This window comes from Schistocerca americana, chromosome 1 (genome assembly GCF_021461395.2).
Source record: "Schistocerca americana isolate TAMUIC-IGC-003095 chromosome 1, iqSchAmer2.1, whole genome shotgun sequence".
Lineage (NCBI taxonomy): Eukaryota > Metazoa > Arthropoda > Insecta > Orthoptera > Acrididae > Schistocerca > Schistocerca americana.
Window position 1 is genome coordinate 699,519,279 of NC_060119.1, and position 19,754 is coordinate 699,539,032.

Here is a 19,754-nt window from a genome sequence, read left to right on the forward strand (position 1 = left end):
ACGGTTGTAATATTTTGCTGAGGGACAGTTTGGACTTGTTTAAAAACGTGTAAGTAATTTCAAACGATTGTCTAGAAGTTAAGAGTTGACATGACTACAGTGGTGGTCATGTGACAAAGTTGAGGACGGAGCAAGGAGAGCATGTTTAAGGGTATGCTATTTTGTCTAAAACTGACATAGTGAGACTGTAGCTGTGTACAATTAATGTAAGTTAATTCTTACAAAGAAGAAGACAGCAACCAGCCACTATTAATACTGCTATTTATTTTTAGGTAAATAGCGCCGTAACCGGTTTCGAACTGGCAAGTTCATCATCAGACGGCTGTTCGCATGATTTGCAAGATACACTTTACATAATCGTCAGTTTTCGATTTTTTCTTCCACTGTGGCGAAATATTCTTGGTGTGTTGGTGCCCTACGGTAGAAAACAGTGTTAGAATCGCCCTATGTGAAAATAACTAACCTCCAAACGATGAAATACAGAGTAAATAAATATGTGAGGTTATGTGGTTATGGTACTTACGTCGAAAATTCCGCGCGATTTTGTTGCGAAGTTGCAGGATTGTATTTTTCGAATATTCCAAAATACATCCAGCACTTATGTAATTTGTACATCACCATACTGTGCAAAGCACCACACACACACACAGGGGACTGATGACCTCAGCTGTTTAGTCCCCCTTAAACATCCCAACAACCACCACCACCACCACACTCACACACACACACACACACACACACACACACACACACACACACACACCAAAAAGAATTTGCAACATGTGAAGTTATCACATTTTCAGTGAACCGTAGATGTTAATATAGTTGTTACTGTCATATTATTCACTTTATTTCACCTCTATGTTGCTCCTAGTATATAGCACAGTATTTACATAATATCATATAAGTAGCATTCACACAATCTGGTTACTACATCTGTCAATTTCATCTGTAATATTGTATGCTCATAATGTAAGGTTTATCTTTGTGTTTTAATTTTCATTATGTTATGTAATTCTTTAAAAACAGTCATACTGTGAAATCAAAGTAATCTGTATATTGTAATGTCTCTGAGAGAGAACGTTTTGACACTGCTGTATTTGTAAAGCTGCAATCTTTGTAATAACTTCACATGTGGCAAATAGTTTTTGGTGTGTTGTGTGTGTGTGTGTGTGTGTGTGTGTGTGTGTGTGTGGTGCTTTGCACAATATGGTGATGTACAAATTACATAAGTGCTGGGTATATTTTGGGATATTCGAAAAATATAATCCTGCTATTTCGCAACAATATCGCGCTGAATTTTCGATGTAGGTACCATAACCACTTAACCTCACATATTTATTTACTCAGTATTTCATCGTTTGGAGGTTGGTTATTTTCACATAGGGCGCTTCTAAGACTGTTTTCTACCGTAGGGCACCAACACATCAAGAATATTTCGCCATAGTGGAAGAAAAAAATCGAAAACTGACGATGATGTAAAGTGTATCTTGCAAATCATGTGAACAGCCGTCTGATGATGAACTTGCTAGTTCGAAACCGGTTACGGCGCTATTTACCTAAATAAATAGCGGTATTAGTAGTGGCTGGTTGCTGCCTTCTTCTTTGAAAGAATTAACCTACATTAAATGTTTAGGGGTCTTTCGGTGGCTATCCTTCTTCTGGGTAAGAGCTTGCTTGGCCTAGAGTCGCTTATAACAACATGATGTGCAGGTAGTTGAAGTTAGTCATTTCAACGCAACATGAACCATGGACCTTGCCGTTGGAGGGGAGGCTTGCGTGCCTGAGAGATACAGATAGTCGTACGGTAGGTGCAACCACAACGGAGGGGTATCTGTTGAGAGGCCAGACAAACGCGTGGTTCCTGAAGAGGGGAAGCAGCCTTTTCAGTAGTTGCAGGGGCAACAGTCTGGATGATTGACTGATCTGGCCTTCTAACACAAACCAAAACGGCCTTGCTGTGCTGGTATTGCGAACGGTTGAAAGCAAGGGGAAACTACAGCCGTAATTTTTCCAGAGGGCATGCAGCTTTACTGTATGGTTAATGATGATGGCGTCCTCTTGGGTAAAATATTCCGGAGGTAAAATAGTCCCCCATTCGGATCCCCAGGCGGGGACTACTCAAGAGGACGTCGTTATCAGGAGAAAGAAAACTGGCGTTCTACGGATCGGAGCGTGGAATGTCAGGTCCCTTAATCGGGCAGGTAGGTTAGAAAATTTAAAAAGGGAAATGGATAGGTTAAAGTTAGATATAGTGGGAATTGTGAAGTTCGGTGGCAGGAGGAACAAGACTTTTGGTCAGGCGAATACAGGGTTATAAATACAAAGTTAAATATGGGTAATGCAGGAGTAGGTTTAATAATGAATAAAAAAAATAGGAATGCGGGTAAGCTACTACAAACAGCATAGTTAACGCATTATTGTGGCCAAGATAGACACGAAGCCCACGCCTACTACAGTAGTACAAGTATATATGCCAACTAGCTCTGCAGATGACGAAGAAATTGAAGAAATGCGTGATGAAATAAAAGAAATTATTCAGATACTGAAGGGAGACGAAAATTTAATAGTCATGGGTGACTGGAATTCGGTAGTAGGAAAAGTGAGAGAAGGAAACGTAGTAGGTGAATATGGATTGGGGCTAAGAAATGAAAGAGGAAGCCGCCTGGTAGAATTTAGCACAGAGCACAACTTAATCATAGCTAACACTTGGTTCAAGAATCATGAAAGAAGGTTGTATAGATGGAAGAACCCTGGAGATACTAGAAGGTATCAGATAGATTATATAATGGTAAGACAGAGATTTAGGAACCAGGTTTTAAATTGTAAGACATTTCCAGGGGCGGATGTGGACTCTGACCACAATCTATTGGTTATGAACTGTAGATTAAAACTGAAGAAACTGCAAAAATGTGGGAATTTAAGGAGATGGGACCTGGATAAACTGACTAAACCAGAGGTTGTACAGAGTTTCAGGGAGAGCGTAAGGGAACTAATGGCAGGAATGGGGGAAAGAAATACAGTAGAAGAAGAATGGGTAGCTTTGAGGGATGAAGTAGTGAAGGCAGCAGAGGATGAAGTAGGTAAAAAGACGAGGGCTAGTAGAAATCCTTGGGTAACAGAAGATATATTGAATTTAATTGATGAAAGGAGAAAATATAAAAATGCAGTATATGAAGCAGGCAAAAAGGAATACAAACGTCTCAAAAATATATAAGCAGGGATGGCTAGAGGATAAATGTAAGGATGTAGAGGCTTATCTCACTAGGGGTAAGATAGATACTGCCTACAGGAAAATTAAAGAGACCTTTGGAAACCCAGTTCTAAGCAAAGAAGGGAAAGCACAAATGTGGAAGGAGTATATAGAGGGTCTATACAAGGGCGATGTACTTGAGGACAATATTATCGAAATGGAAGAGGATGTAGATGAAGATGAAATGGGAGATATGATACTGCGTGAAGAGTTTTACAGAGCACTGAAAGATCTGAGTCGAAACAAGGCCGCGGGAATAGACAACATTCCATTAGAACCACTGACGGCCTTGGGAGAGCCAGTCCTGACAAAACTCTACCATCTGGAGAGCAAGATGTGTGAGACAGGCGAAATACCCTCAGATTTCGAGAAGAATATAATATTTCCAATCCCAAAGAAAGCAGGTGTTGACATATGTGAAAATTACCGAACCATCAGCTTAATAAGTCACAGCTGCAAAATACTAACGCGAATTCTTTACAGACGAATGGAAAAACTAGTAGAAGCCGACCTTGAGGAAGATCACTTAGGATTCCGTGAGGCAATACTGACTCTACGGCTTATCTTAGAAGCTAGATTAAGGAAAGGCAAACCTACGTTTCTAGCATTTGTAGACTTAGAGAAAGCTTTTGACAATGTTGACATTAATACTCTCTTTCAAATTCTGAAGGTGGCAGGGGTAAAATACAGGGAGCGAAAGGCTATTTACAATTTGTATAGAAACTAAATGGCATTTATAAGAGTTGAGGGGCATGAAAAGGAAGCAGTGGTTGGGAAGGGAGTGAGACAGGGTTGTAGCCTCTCCCCGATGTTATTCAATCTGTATATTGAACAAGCAGTGAAGGCAACAAAAGAAAAATTCGGAGTAGGTATTAAAATCCATGGAGAAGAAATAAAAACTTTGAGGCTCGCCGATGAGATTGTAATTCTGTCAGAGACAGCAAAGGACTTGGAGGAGCAGTTGAACGGAATGGATAGTGTCTTGAAAGGAGGATATAAGATGAACATCAACAAAAGCAAAACGAGGATAATGGAATGTAGTCGAATTAAGTCGGGTGATGTTGAGGGTATTGGATCGGGAAATGAGACACTTAAAGTAGTGAAGGAGTTTTGCTATTTGGGGAGCAAAATAACTCATGATGGTAGAAGTAGAGAGGATATAAAATGTAGACTGGCAAAGGCAAGGAAAGCGTTTCTGAAGAAGAGAAATTTGTTAACATCGAGTATAGATTTAAGTGTCAGGAAGTCGTTTCTGAAAGTATTTGTATGGAGTGTAGCCATGTATGGAAGTGAAACATGGACGATTTAGACAAGAAGAGAATAGAAGCTTTCGAAATGTTATGCTACAGAAGAATGCTGCAGATTAGATGGGTAGATCACGTAACTAATGAGGAGGTGTTGAATAGGATTGGGAGAAGAGAAGTTTGTGGCACAACTTGACTAGAAGAAGGGATCGGTTGGTAAGACATGTTCTGAGGCATCAAGGGATCACCAATTTAGTATTGGAGGACAGCGTGGAGGGTAAAAATCGTAGAGGGAGACCAAGAGATGAGTACACCAAGCAGATTCAGAAGGATGTAGATTGCAGTAGGTACTGGGAGATGAAGAAGCTTGCGCGGGATAGAGTAGTATGGAGAGCTGCATCAAACCAGTCTCAGGATTGAAGACCGCAACAACAACAACAGTGTGTAATTCTGGAGATGTGTTTAATAGTGTACTAGTATGGATCGTTATATTGCACTTTATTAGATCGTTTATTCAATAGACTTCAACGGACTGCCCACATGCAGAGAATTTGCTTAGATCAAAGAATCAAAGCACATGACAATGCCTTTGACAAAAGTAAGCGTTGTGCGTACTCTTTGCTTGCTTTGTTTGGACTTGTATTCGAAATTCATATTTAATTCTTGGAGTATTATCATCACTGTATGACCACCATTGCAGTTAACTTGTTTTCTTGACTTGAATAAAACTGACATTGAACGGAACTTTGGTATCAGAGTACGTTGTTGTCCTAACGGACTAGTCCAGATTTGCCTTAATTAATATTTCCAATTTATTTTTCTTTAACATTTATTGATTGTATCTTACGTTGGCTTACTATTATTTAAAGAATTTCTTAAGGGCACAATGTAACTGCGCACAATCAGACTCCTACTTTATAACAGCAGACGAACCACTAAATTTATTACGTGATTGTGTGCTTGCCCATCAGTTGTTAGGTAACAGCAAATAGGTTCTTCTGATGATTAATTTTACTTCAGTTCATTTTTTCCTTTTTCTTTTGGTTGCTGTAAATCAACTAGTACGTTGCGAATCGTTAGCTTTTGTCAGAAAATAGAACACAAGCAGTACACGTGAAGTTTCAGAGTTCTGGGTAGACGTTATTCAAACCCACAACAGGAAGTCCACATTTCAACTGCGTTTTACGCCCCAATGTCTCCTTACATCTGGGAAATACTTACATGATGTAATTTTTCTCTTTGAGAACTACTGTCGTGCAGTGATCAACCATCAGCGTTCTAAAAATAAAATGTCTGTGTCTCGGAGATCAGGAAAATTGTAACATACTGACCATTGTTGCGTTAGTCGTGGCTGGTCGTGTAGCGGGAAAGCGCGTGTCTGGAACCCGAAAGGCTGCCGGATATTTGTGTCTGCCTTTAACTAGCCTTCATCTTTCAATGATCGGAAGATTCAACAGGAACGACATGTGATTGGGGACTCCATGTTAAACTGTAGGATCCCTTTCCCCACTAGGATTAGGAGTGGATTAGGGACACACAAGTCAACAAAATTGCGTTCAGTTGAAAGAGTCGCTCCAGGTCGTTTAGCCATACGGAATTATTATTATTAATAATGTATTCCATTATTATGAGTATTTGCCTTTGTTAAAACAGATCACCAACATTTAAAAAGTACCGAAATGTAAGTCCATCACGTTGTATATTGCGAAAAGTAGGCCTGACGGTCATATCTCATTCCTCTCGTCAAAAAACCCATCACCAATATGAACTCTGCTAGCTACGATCTTCTGAGTGTATGAAAGACATCAGCGAGCTGGTTGTCAGGCGTCACAGCATACGGAAGCAATTTTGGTAATGGAGAAAGGTAATTTAATATTCAAAAATCTTCATCATATGAGACAAAACGCATATCACGGTAATGCAGAAATCTTAGGCAGTGACATAAGTCCAGTCAGCAATCTTCCTTAATAACAGGAAAGATTGCTCCGTAGTTAGAGACATCTTCAATAAACGTTAGGTAAGAGAGGGGCTAATTCTGTTACATTACCGGCAGAAAAATTAATGGAGATATCATCATATCCAGTAACCCCGTCGCCATCAAGTAACATTAAATGCCTTGAAGCTGTACAATCAATTTTGTTTATATGTGCTATTATTAGCCGGCCAGAGTGGCCGAGCGGTTCTACGCGCTACAGCCTGGAACCGCGCGACCGCTACGGTCGCAGGTTCGAATCCTGCCTCGGGAATGGATGTGTGTGATGTCCTTAGGTTAGTTAGGTTTAAGTAGTTCTAAGTTCTAGGGGACTGATGACCTCAGATGTTAAGTCCCATAGTGCTCAGAGCCATTTGAACCATTTTTGGGCCATTATTACTAAAAAGCAGTACCTGTGAGGCAAGGAGAGAGTGGACAAACGTTTTCGATCCATTTACTGAATTTAGATAGCGTGAAATACACCGCGATTTTTTTTTTCAAGAAGGTAGATGAAAATTGTTCTCATCTCAATATATGGTGCTTCATGTCTGCGTTGGAGAATTTCTGTAAGGGTCGACCAAAAAGTTTCCGTTCAAAGGCCATACAGTCCATAATCGGTATGCCAATTAGTCAAATTCTCTGTGAGCATTGATGCAATTATCAGACTGAGGCATACGGTTAAAGATACCCGTTTAGTAAAATACCATGTCCTGCTGCGTGAAGAAGTCCGTAACTGCCTGCTGCTCATACTCATCCGACAGGAATCGTCGACAAATCAAAGTCTTTTTTAATGGACTGAAGGCGTGTAACAGCATGGGTAGAGATCAAGACAATAGGGCGGGTGCTCGAACAAGTCCCACTTGAGTTGGCGTAACGCGTTAGGACATTTGTGATATGAGGACGAGCGTTAACATGAAACTTCAACATCTCTTGCGCAGTTTTCGACAGACATGCTGCCCTATACATGTTCTCTATTCTCCGATGGGTGTTTCTCCTTCAGCAGCCAAGAAAAGAATAACAGCAAATTGGTCATGTTTGTATATTTTTGGTAATGAGGTCGCCATAGTTCACGTCTCCGCAATCACAGCATGGACATCGGAAAGACATGAATGCCACACTAATCCCTTGTCTACATATCGGTGCTTATACACCCACATCAGTGTGGTGCTACGTTGCACATACTCTGCAGTAATGCTCTCAAACGGAAACGTTTTGGTCGTCCTTTATATTACACTTGCACCTACGTCTATACCCCATAAGACTCCTTACACTGTGCGATGGAGAGTACTTACGGTGTCACTATCATCCCCCCACCCCCTTCCTCGATCATCCATGTTCAGTTTAGGAACGATGCCTTGGAAGAACGACTGTCAGCAGTTCTCCGTGTGGACTCTAGTTTCTCTAAATTTCTCGGCATTTCGCGCGGTGTATGTGGGAGAAAGTAACGCGTTGCCCGACACTTTTTAGAATTTATGCATATGGAATTTTAACAGCAAACCTCTCTGCAATGCAGGACACCGTGTTGTAGCGTCTGCCACTACGCTTCGATGAGCGCCTCTGTAATGTTCTCGCGTTTACTAAACGAAACCGTTGCGAAACGCGCCGTTCCTAGCTGGATCTTCTATCTCCTGCTCTCTCTCTCACTCACTCTCTTCCATTAATCCATCCCGGTAATGATCCTAGACTGACGATCAATAGTCAAGGAATAGGTCGGATGACTGTTTTGTACGTCACTTCTTTCGTGGACGATTTACATTTCGTTAAGCTTACTTCAGTGAGTCTCAGCCTAGCATATGCTTTTCCTACAACTACACTGCACAACAGAGGTAAAGAACCCCTTTTTCGAAACCCCGTAACCGTCACCTATTTGGCTGAAATCCTCCTACAGCCTTCTTCCGTCCCCTTCACATGTAACCATAAAAAAAAATTACTGTGTGACAGACAACAGGGCGACGTTCTTCACAATGTTGACACTCCTGAATGCCCCCCTCCACCCCCGTCCTGGTCCATTCGGCCCTTTTCTAAGGACATCGTGTGTCTGCAACCGCCCTGAATGTAATTGTACTTCTTTAGAGTGTAGCAGGAGCCCAGTTTTTGCTCTGGTAGAACCAATAGGGACCGTTCAAAAGCATTCGATGAAATATGAGTGTGAACGGAAGCAGTAAAGGGTGTTCATGCTTTTCCAGTCCTCCTGTAGTGTAATCGCAGAGAGATGCGGCATTGAGACATCCATGAGGAAAACGGCAAAGGGCGCTCTAAGGCGCCTCATACCGGATATGAGGACTATGTGAAAAAGCAAGGTACGATTGGTTGCGAAATGAAAATCAGTGTGAAAATCAAACATGTTTTATTTGCAACAGTTGCTACACTTCCAGCTACTTCCCGTAGTCGCCGATCCGACTTAGACATTTGTCGTAGCGTTGTACCAACTTTTCAGTTCCCTCATCATAGAAGGCAGATTCCTATAGTTTCCGCCAATTTTCTATGCTGGTCTACAGCTTGTTGTGTGTGCTAAAATGTTGCCTTTATAGAAAGCGGTTTATGCGAGCAGAGATGAAATTCAGGGGAACCAGTTACGGACTCTGTTGTGGGTCATCAAACACTTGCCATTGAAGATGCTGCAGGAACATTTTTATTGCCCCTAAAGAGTGCAGCCGAGAGTTCCAAGAAGAATTAAAAGGATGAAAGTTACGTTATGTGGGCTGCATTCCATCGGGTAAAATCTCTCACCAGGCACTCATAGCTGGCGGGACACGTCTTTTCGTGGTCATTGTGCGCTCAGAATTGGAAAGAGCGATGCGGCGCGATCGACGGGAATACTAGAGAAACTGTCGAACACATTTGTGCAAATCTTCGTCGTATTCTCACTGTGGTTTCCATTTCGCATTCGATCGCGCCTATCTTTCGGAGCAGCCCTCCTAGCCAGAGACAGCGAGTCACTGATTGCTGGGGGCCGTCGTGATAGGCATCCCTTTCAACAGGCCTGAGCTAAGTGGCGCTATGTCGGTGAACTAGCGCCTGCTGTACGCACGCGAAATCTAAGGGGTGTCGAAAGTCAGGCATGAGTCACACTAGCGCACAGTAACCAGTGTCTGTCTCTCTACAGGTAGCGTTGCTGCCTCTGGATCACAAGGTCCTGGGTTCGATTCCCGGCCGGGTTGGGGGTTTCTCTGCCCGGGGACTGGGTGTTTGTGTTGTCCTCATCATTTCATCACCATCATCTTGATCATTTGTGACAGTGACTAGATTGGATTGTGAAAAAATGGACCGTGTAAAAATTGGGACTTTGTACGGGTGCTGATGACCGAGCAGCTGAGCGCCCCACAAACCGAACACCATCATCATCATCATCTCTGTACAGGTACATTTTTAAAGTGCTCGACAAAGACGCAGGTGTAGCACTGAGCGTGTTGTAGAACTGGGGCCTCTTAGACATAACCTGTGCCCTTTTATTGACTCATGTGTTAATGCCGCAAGGCCCCCTTCCCTCTTTATATAGCCCCACCCTCCCCGTGATCACGCCACAGGAGGGCTGGAAAAGAAGATCACATTCAGATTGCGTCGAATGCTAATTCGTAGTAGTTTCACCCTGAATAGCACAACAAAAAATTGCGGTCGCACTACACTTCAGTGGGGTTTCAGGCCCACGATTTCCTTACACAAGGGTTGGATCGACCGAATAGAGGGGGGGCGGGGGGTGTCAGTATCTTCAAAGATTGTGAAGAACGTCGTCCTGTTCCTCACGGCACTGCGAATTGACTGCGAAATCTGTGGGTATCGAGGCCCCAAGGGAAGGTGTGGCTTCATTGACGCCTTTTCGTGTCAGTACCGGACGGCAGTGTACCTTAAATATTTTCCTCGGCCACCCATAAGAAAGCTGCGTGATTTCAACGACGAGCGTCGCGCTTCTGACCCCCATCGCGGTGACGTCAAAAGAAAACGTGAAATGCGAGTAAGAGGGTGTGTGACAACCCTCCCATCGTGTGACACGTCCACGGTAGCGTTGAGCAGTATAGTGACGAAATTTGGTGTCAATGTGACACCATTAACCCAGCTTACACCTGACATGAGCTTCCGAGCTCCTGCCCTTTCTTTCGTATCTGTCGATACCTTGCTGTCTGAAGCGTCGTCGAGCCAGAGGGTAACGTCACAGGGTGCCACGCTTTTACACCATTGCAGAGGAAGATTGTAGGCACCTTTGAGCCAAAACTAAAACTCGTACATCACAACTCCAGGTAATTACGGGGTTTCGAAAAAGCGAACCTTTAATTGTGTTGCGCCGTGTAGTTGCACGTGATCATCACACTTTAGGTCGCTACGGACGCTTAATTGCTCAAAATTAATGAAAATGTGAATTAAATGCATTTAAATTTATTTTCCTTACGTTTAATCAAGTATTATGCAACATTTTATGTAGCTTACGTATTTTTATACTCCAATATCAGATGTTTTCCCTCATGTTACCATAGGTAACATTACAATTTTGCTTTACTTAGTAGAAAAATGTCATAACTGTTTATAATCATTCCTTAAGCTATGTACCGTTTCTGTTGCTAGCATTTTATCCGACAGGTTATTTAAAAATTTTAGAGTTCCACGTGTGTCCGTAAATAATTTTGCAAACCTGAAATATCCCGAACTCTAACAAGGTTCATGCGAACAAAATTTTGTTTGTGTCAACCACATAACAAATATCAGTTATTGATTTGCGTTTATAAAATTTGTTCCTACACAAATAGCAATAGTATTGGCTTCCCGGATAAGTCTCAGCTTTGCCGATCTATTTGAGCGCGCACGGCAACCAGCAAAACCTGCACAGTTACACTTGTATTCTGTTAGCCAACTATAGCCCACCATTTGCTACCAGGAACGTAACAGGGAAAGAATACTATACGAAGTCAGTTACTTTGACGTAGCGATCTAGCGAACTACACGGTGGGCACCTTAACCTTTTGTTTCCTGAACTATAAAAAACACATACTTTTCCAGTTTTTCCATGGTAACATCTGTGAATAGTAACAATACAATAGTGAATTTTTTTCAGAGCTCTAATTTTTTATTTTTACCATTTTAAGAAGGTGGTACTTTCGAATATTGGTCTGGCCGTCCGATAGCTTGTCGACCAACACTTCTCAGCACAGCACTAAATAACGAATTCAAATGTGTTAGAATGCACTAAGGCTATAAATAAGTGACCGTTAGCAGATACTAGAGTCCAGCAAAAATATTTTTACTTACATCCCACCGAAGAAATACTCCGCAAAATAAACATTTTGAGCCTCGTACGGATTGAACCTTTCTTTTGCTACCTACATCAGATCTTCCTCTGTTTACTACAAAAGTGACAAAATTAAGACATTTATTTCCTAATTTTGCATCCTCTGGGAATAATTTCTTCCTTGATTTCTGTCACAACATGGCTTGTAGCTTTGGGATTGATATGCTCTGCACTAATCTGTCACATCAGTCCCTGAGCAACCTTTCTCCTGAACTCCAGAAGTGGAATCTTTCTGCATAGCACACAGTACAGTTTATAAGCAATTACAAATATTTTCTGGGTCTTCTTCCCGGCATTTAACCAGAAGTAAGTCTTCTACTTAGTTCACAAAGCCCATATTATAACTTTAGTCCTTTACTAAAGAAGAACATTGAATGTTGATTTTAATACCAGCCTACTGCTTTCTAGAGACAAATATTACTTTCATGGTAACTGGAAGCGAGGCACACAATTTGGTTGTCTTTCAAAAAAGTATCTCAATTCTAGAGGATGGCATCCTATAACGAAAGCAACCTCTTTTCATTACCTTGGAAGGTAAATATCTGATGGGAAACTTTTCCTGTATATCTTTATTACTCTACAAACGAAATTTTCTCTACTTCTGCGCTCCACGGAGGACAAAATAAGGAAAAAAGTTATCAAAGCTAAGCCTCCTGTTTTTGCTCAAAACGTCTTTCATAAACCCAAAATTTTCTGATTGCCTCTCCAAAGTTTCATTTCTTCCTTGATAAAAATCAAGGAAGTAGCCTTTCAGGTCTTCAGTATGTCGCTGTTTGTAAGCAAAATGTACAGGCTTCACTGCGCTACATTGTTTCACCAATTTCTTACGTTGAAGAAAATAGTTCAGTTATCTACTTTTCCTTCACTTTCTGTAAATTTTAGTCTCATATCTTTCTAATTTTGAGACGGTTTTCATGTAAGCAGCGTTATCTCTGTAGTTGCAAATAAACTTATTTCGAGTTCAACTGGTGCAAATTCTATGAAAATAATTCAAAAATCGCATTAAAATCTGAAGTTTTTACAAAAATCTCATCAATACATAAACGGGTAGGATTATTGGCTTGATTTGGATCAGTATCATTGTCTTCATCTTCCTTACTTCCGTAACGTCATTATAATCTGGCAAACCTCTTAGAGGAGCTGCAACAATTCTGCCATGTGTTAGTGAGGCCAATACCCAAAAAGTGGTACTTCTGTGTGAAACAACATTTCAAATATTGAGAACCGTGCTAACACTAAAAGGAGTCTGACCCTTGTGCAAACAGATCGAAAAAGTTAGTTAAATGTAGCATAAAAAATCGAAGAAAGCGACAAACCACGCTTGTGTGGCAAGGAAATTCACGGCCAGACGGTACTCTAAAGTATCACACGGTTTTCGGCTTATTTCGTAAATAAAGACTACAGATTTAACAAAAGAACTGCTAACTTTCATCACATCTTTGCTAGTAAACACAAAAACTGCTAAAAATCGTAGGACAGCAAATAAAACAAATACGATCTTTCCCAAGCAAACCTTCAGGTGCCACCAAAGATTATAGAAACATACTCTTTGACTAACAAACGAGATGCAGAAGCCAGTGAAGTGTTTACAACTCAAAATGAACATGTACTTAAAGGTACCAAAATCCCAGGCTGTGGGAAACATGTGTCCAGTCAGAATAAAGAATGATTGCAAGAGGTGGTACTTAGAGGCACCAGCAGGCAATAAAGTGTAAGTAGGCTGTTTAGGGTGTTATGTTGGTGACGCCACGTAGCTCCCTGTATGAAAACCACTGACTGCGCTGTGTGCAATCTGTGGCTGGTTGGCATTGTTGGAATATTCGCTATTGTAGTGTTGGGCAGTTGGATGTGAGCAGCGCGTAGCGTTGCGCAGTTGGAGGTGAGCCGCCAGCAGTGGTGGATGTGGAGAGAGAGAGATGCCAGAGTTTTGAGAACAGACGATCTGGACGTGTGTACGTCAGAAAAAGGAAATTTGTAAAGATGGATGTCATGAATTGATATATATATGATGACTTTTGAACATTATTAAGGTAAATACATTGTTTATTCTCTATCAAAATCTTTCATTTGCTAACTATGCCTATCAGTAGTCAGTGCTTCAGTAGTTTCTTTTATTTAGCTGGCATTATTGGCGCTCGCTGTACTGCAGTAGTTCGAGTAATGAAGATTTTTGTGAGGTAAGTGATTCATGAAAGGTATAGTCTATTGTTAGTCAGGACCATTCTTTTTTAGGGATTATTGAAAGTCAGATTGCGTTGCGCTAAAAATATTGCGTGTCAGTTTAGTGATGATCAGAATAAGTAAAGAGAAAACCGTCTGAGTACGTTGAGTTTTGCTCAGCTGTTTGAAAATCTAATAACGTAAGAGTTTTTCCAGCACTGTCATTCTTTACATTCAAAGGGGAAGTTTCAAAAGGGTTAAATCTGAAACCGCGCTGTCAGCCACTGAAGTTGTAACTTTTGCCTACAGAGCGAGTACGTGTCATTCGCGGTGTACAGCTGCCAGTGGCCAGGAGCCGACCGGCGGGTAACCAACCTGCTGCGCATCGTCATGAGCAGGGCTCAGAAGGCGTCTTTCCTCACCGCCGGCAAGGTCCACCCCATCAACAGGGACACCTTCCTCTCGGTAAGTGGCCGCCACGTCAGGTGTACCCGTCAACTCTGTAAGAACTAGAGGTCTAGTATGTCAAGAGCAGCACATTCCTCTAAATTACTACCCACCATTTGAGAACCACCCCATCATCAGGGTGCCTTCCTCACATTACGTATCTCATAACACAACATATCTCCAACAACAGTAACTCCTTCCTCTCGCTGTCGAACACCAACTTCAATCCATGCCACCGACAGGACCATTTGTCTATTGGTGAATGCTCGACGTAGATGAATACCCTCTTCTCTATAGTTGGCACCATAGAGGACTTTTCTACTTGGACATCTTTATTTTCCTAGATCTCACTTCTGAGGCTTCTCACTTTCTGTTGTTGGTCATCATTGAAACCGAGACATCTCCCTCAAAGTAAATGGCTGCTAATAAACATTTACTCTCCTAATAGAGATTTGATCTAATTGGTAAATACCTACCATTAACAACCAACTTACGAATGTTATCCTCCCGTTAAAAGGAATCCAAGACCTCGCTACCAGATCTACGTAGAACAGCTTCTTGTTGAAGAGGCACAAAATCAGGTCAATTTTGTAAATAGAGATATTTCATGGACTATAGAGGGCATTATGCAAGCTCTCCATCACCAACAGAAATTCTTCTTTTGAGCTGGGCGTTAAAGTCACACAACCAGAAGTCTTAGACAGCACTTTTCCTAACCCATCAGTTTATATAGTCGAATCACCTGTCACACACATTTTACAGTCACATTTCTTACTGTAGCAGAAGGGTCCTTGCACAGGCTGACATCGTAACGTCCCTCATCAGGAAGATAAGTTTGGCCGTGTCAAATGGGCTCAATAAGAATTAACCAAAAGGATTTCAAATGTCTGTATGTTTGACTACTTAAGAGAACACTTTTCATGGGAATATTCAAGATTTTTTAATGTAGTTTCCCAATCGGACTGTACCATAGTTCCCGGCTGTTTCCTCTCGTACACAAATAGAAAAACATAAAATCTGAACTTCACACAAACACTTCCTTAGTCTAATACAAAACGTATACAGTTGACTTGCAGGCATCTGGTCCTGCACTGGTAGATACATCCGTGTTGTGAGGGTATGGTGCAAGAGAACTCATTGCTGTCTCCTTAATGTCACTCCCAAGGTAATTCCTCACAGAGTGTCATCTGCTGGCTGTGTCTATCTACGGTAATGCGTTCACTATGCTGTTCATAGTAGCTCATCCACATTCCTGTTTTCTTATTCATTATTAAATCTATTCCTGCATTACCGCTATTTGATTTTGTATTTATAATCCTGTATTCACCTGACCAGAAGTCCTGTCCCTCCCCTCACCGACCTTCATTGATTCCCATTACTGCCGACATCAACCTATCCATTTCCCTTTTTAAATTTTCTAACCTACCTGAGTGATTAAGGGATCAAACATTCCGTGCTCACATCCATAGAACACCAGTTTTGTTTCTCCTGATGATGACATTTTCCTGAGTCTATCCCACCAGGAGATCATCAAGTGTTACATACTTCCAAAGCAGCAGAATTTGTACATTTTGTCAGCTATTCCAATATTGAAGTTAAGCTTGTTACTAGTTTCATTCCTGGTGGTCTCTAATACTTTCATTTCCCTTTTTTTTATTTCTCAGTCTGTATTCTGCACCCAGTAGACTATTCCTTCCGTTCGAGAGATGCTTTAATTTTTCCTCACTTTCACAGAGGATGATAAGATCCTCAATGATTGCTACAGTTGATATCCTTTCACTCAGAATTTTCATCGCATTTCCAACTTTTTTTGTTTCCTGTGGCATTTCATGTACAGGTTTAACAGTAGATGCAAGCCTACCCTCCTACATTGTGCCCTTTGTAGTTTGAACGCTTACTCTTGTTCTTCCATTACTATTATCCCCTCGTGGTTTCCTTGTGATCCATGCACATCGTGTGTATTATTAGGTCTGTAGAAATATTGAGCCCTTCTACCTCTATAGCCATCCATAATTGCAAAAGTGTTGCCAGTGCAGGACATTGCGCATGAACTGACCTCTCCATTATGTCCCACAAACGTTCAATGGGATTTGTATTGGGTGATCTGGGTGGCCAAATCATTCTCAAAATGTCCAGAATGTTCTTCAAACCAGTCGCGAACAATTGTGGCCTGGCGACATGGCTCATTGTCATCCATAAAAATTCTGTTGCAAACGGCTGCAAAAGATCTTCAAGTAGCCGAACATAACCATTTCCAGCCAGTGACTGATTCGGTTGGATGAGAGGACACAGTCCGTACCATGTAAACACAGCCCACACCATTATGGAGCCACTACGAGCTTGCATAGTGCCTTGTTGACAACTTGGATCCATGGCTTTGTGGGTTCTGTGTCAAACTTGAACCCTACCATCACCTCTTACCAACTGAAACCAGGAGTCGTCTGACCAGGTGACAGTTTTTCTGTCGTCTAGGGTCCAACAGATATTGTTTCTCACCCAGGAGCGATTCTGCAGGCAATGTTGTGCTGTTAGCAAAGACACTGACGTCTGTAGTCTGCTGCCGTAGGCCGTTAACGCCCAATTTTGCCTCACTGTCCTAACAGATATGTTCATCATACGTCCCACATTGTTTTCTGCACTTATTTCACGCAGTGTTGCTTGTCTTTGAGCACTGACAACTCTACGTAAATGCTGCTGGTCTCAGTCATTAAATGAACGCCTCCGGCCACAACGTTGTCCTTGGTGAAAGGTTACACATGAAATTTGTATTCTTGGCACACTCTTTACACAATTGATCTCAGAATTTTGAATTTCCTAAAAAGCTACGAGGGCTGTCCAGAAAGTAAGTTACGATCGGTCGCGAAACGGAAACGACTATGAAAATCCGATAAAGCTTTGCAAAGATGTGTTGGGCAGTGTCTCTAGTATGACTCTAGGAAGAATTATGTCGCTATTTTCATTCCTGAGCTCTTAGTGAGCGCGTAAAGATGTTATAGGAAATAGTGTCTCCCGCCAAGTACGAGGGCCTAGTGAGAATTTTCCCCTGAAGCTATGCAACCAACATTACATAAGTGTCGTGCGGTTTTTTCTTCAAGACAATTCTCAGCCTCATTCTGCAGGGGCAATGAAGATGTTCCTGCATCGTTTCAATTGGAAATGTTTGGTTACCCACAATACAGCCCGTAATTGTCTCCCACTGAGTTTCATCTCTGCTCAAACGAACCGCTGGCTATGAAGACAACATTTTGGCACAGACAACGAGCTTTAGGCCAGCGTAGAGAATTGGCGGAAAGCACTGGCGGCTGCCTTCTATGATGAGGGTATTGGAATGTTGGTACAACGCTACGACGAATGTCTGACTCAGAACGGCGACTACGTAGAGAAGTAGCTGAAAGGTGTAGCTAACTGTTACAAATGGAACATTTCTGATTTTCACTGTGATTTTCATTTCGCGATCAATCGTAACTTACTTTCTGGACAGCCCTCGTATATTGCCTAAAATGCTAAAACTGTTACCTCACAAAAGCCAAAAGAGCCTCCATAGTCAGGAAGAAATCCTGAAGTGCTATAAAAATACTTTTATTCATAAGCACATACAAAGTGCACAAGCCTGTACACTATCAGCGCTTGCCTGTGTTGAGGACGCGTCCGTTCCCAGCGGTTGCTCGCGCTGAGGCCCTGGATAAAGGGACCCGATGCAGCAGCAACGTGCACCAGACACGGTTACACCATTTCTTAAGCAAATTAGACTGGATAGGAGGACTAGTCCCGTTTGCAAGATGCCTCTAGGAGTGTCCAAAGCGAGTGAAAGCGCTCAACAGGTTTTGGCTGTAGACGTAAGCTTAAACCAAAATAACAAAATAATAAAGCAAATTAAACCGCGCCCACTCACGTAGCAAAAACACGATTGTTTCCACAAAAATAAAGCTATATTGCCTAAAATGCCAAAACTGTCACCTCACTACAAGCCAAAAGGACCTCCTTACTCACGAAATGAGCTTAACGGGCTGATGTGGGAATCCTGAAATGCTATTCTTGGCAGGGTCCCAAAGAAGTCAGTCTGCTACTGAATGCTCCATCCTATCATGAAGTATCAATTGTGTACCTTCATGATGTGGCTTACTGCAATTAGTGCTTGTGCGGTGTACAGTTGTGTTTGTGATGCTATAGTAGAAATCAGGCGTCGGGAAGTTGCCTACTCCTCTCGAAGGGCATCAGCTGAATTGAAGGAGACAGTTTCAAATTTCTATGGCAGTCACTGAACCCTTCCAACAGATGATTGCAATCGATATCTGTTTTACTGTCTCATAGAGGCCACGTCTCGTCTCTGTCAGGTATATGCTGCAGCTAATTACTGAAATACACCTTATTGTCAGTGTAGTTGTTGCGATAATGTCGTTCTTTTTTTTAATCGATGTATGTTCCCACTTAAGTGATTTTATTAGGCACTGTTGTATGCTTCCCCGCTCCCCACACCCTGTCTGTAAAATAGCTAGTAATTAGGTTATATGTTTAGAACATTGCACAGTGAAATTCCAGAGTTAGTCCTTCGCAGTTCTTTGTTAGCTCTGACAGAACAAATCAGAATTTTCCTACGTTAATTAATAAAGATACGTTTCTTTTTTTGTTGTAGCTATTAAATGCGTCGTACTCGTTCTACACGCTGTTGCGCCAAATGAAAAATCTTGAAGAGGGGAACGAAGCTACTCCGTAACGATAACGTACGTCGATGTCCCACATAGCACGCAAGATATCGAACAAGAGAAGATTCAGCCAGACTTTTCATCGAACATCCACTGTCAACTCATTAATTCTAAATTACAGCTGAAATGACTGATACTTTACTTATCACGCACATTAATTAAACTGCAACTTTTCTTTATGTGTCAGCAAAACGTTACGAAATTCGTTTCAGATTTAATAATAAAACCACACAAGTCTGACATCCAACAATGTTTTGATCACAGATAATATATTTGTGCTTGATACTGTAAACCACACTGTCACAAATGTACTGACACGCATATGAGAAGCTAAATACCAAAAAATTGCTTAATTCTAAAACATATTGTATAATTTAGAATCACGGTACGGATAACAGGGAGCACGTCAAACAAATAACCACACGAGAACACCAGCATCTAGGTAAGCTGACCCATTTAATTATGTATTCACTACCAATTTTCGTAGTATAAAGAAGTGATGAATATGAATGTCAGTCTAAATAAAGAATGAAACAAGTATTCAAAGATGTTATTACAGCGATGATTAAATGCCTTGTAAGTGTCCTGGTATACGAGGTCTGCTAATATGAGTGGATAGAGTAAGCTCTGATTTATTGAAGTTGAGCTTTGTTATTTGTGACCCATTGATCAATATTATAATACAGTCTGAATAAAT

At 41.5% G+C, this 19,754-nt stretch overlaps 1 protein-coding gene across 1 annotated transcript in view; it reads left to right on the plus strand.

The window, feature by feature from the left end:
* Positions 1 to 19,145, plus strand: part of LOC124544938 (odorant receptor Or2-like) — a 125,524-nt gene extending 106,379 nt beyond the window's left edge. Inside the window, exons 5-6 of the mRNA XM_047123689.1 lie at positions 14,217 to 14,372; positions 18,988 to 19,145. Coding sequence (XP_046979645.1) covers positions 14,217 to 14,372; positions 18,988 to 19,068 — 237 coding nt within the window. The 3' untranslated portion in view covers positions 19,069 to 19,145. The remainder of the gene's footprint in view (positions 1 to 14,216; positions 14,373 to 18,987) is intronic.
* The last annotated feature ends 609 nt before the right edge of the window (positions 19,146 to 19,754 follow it).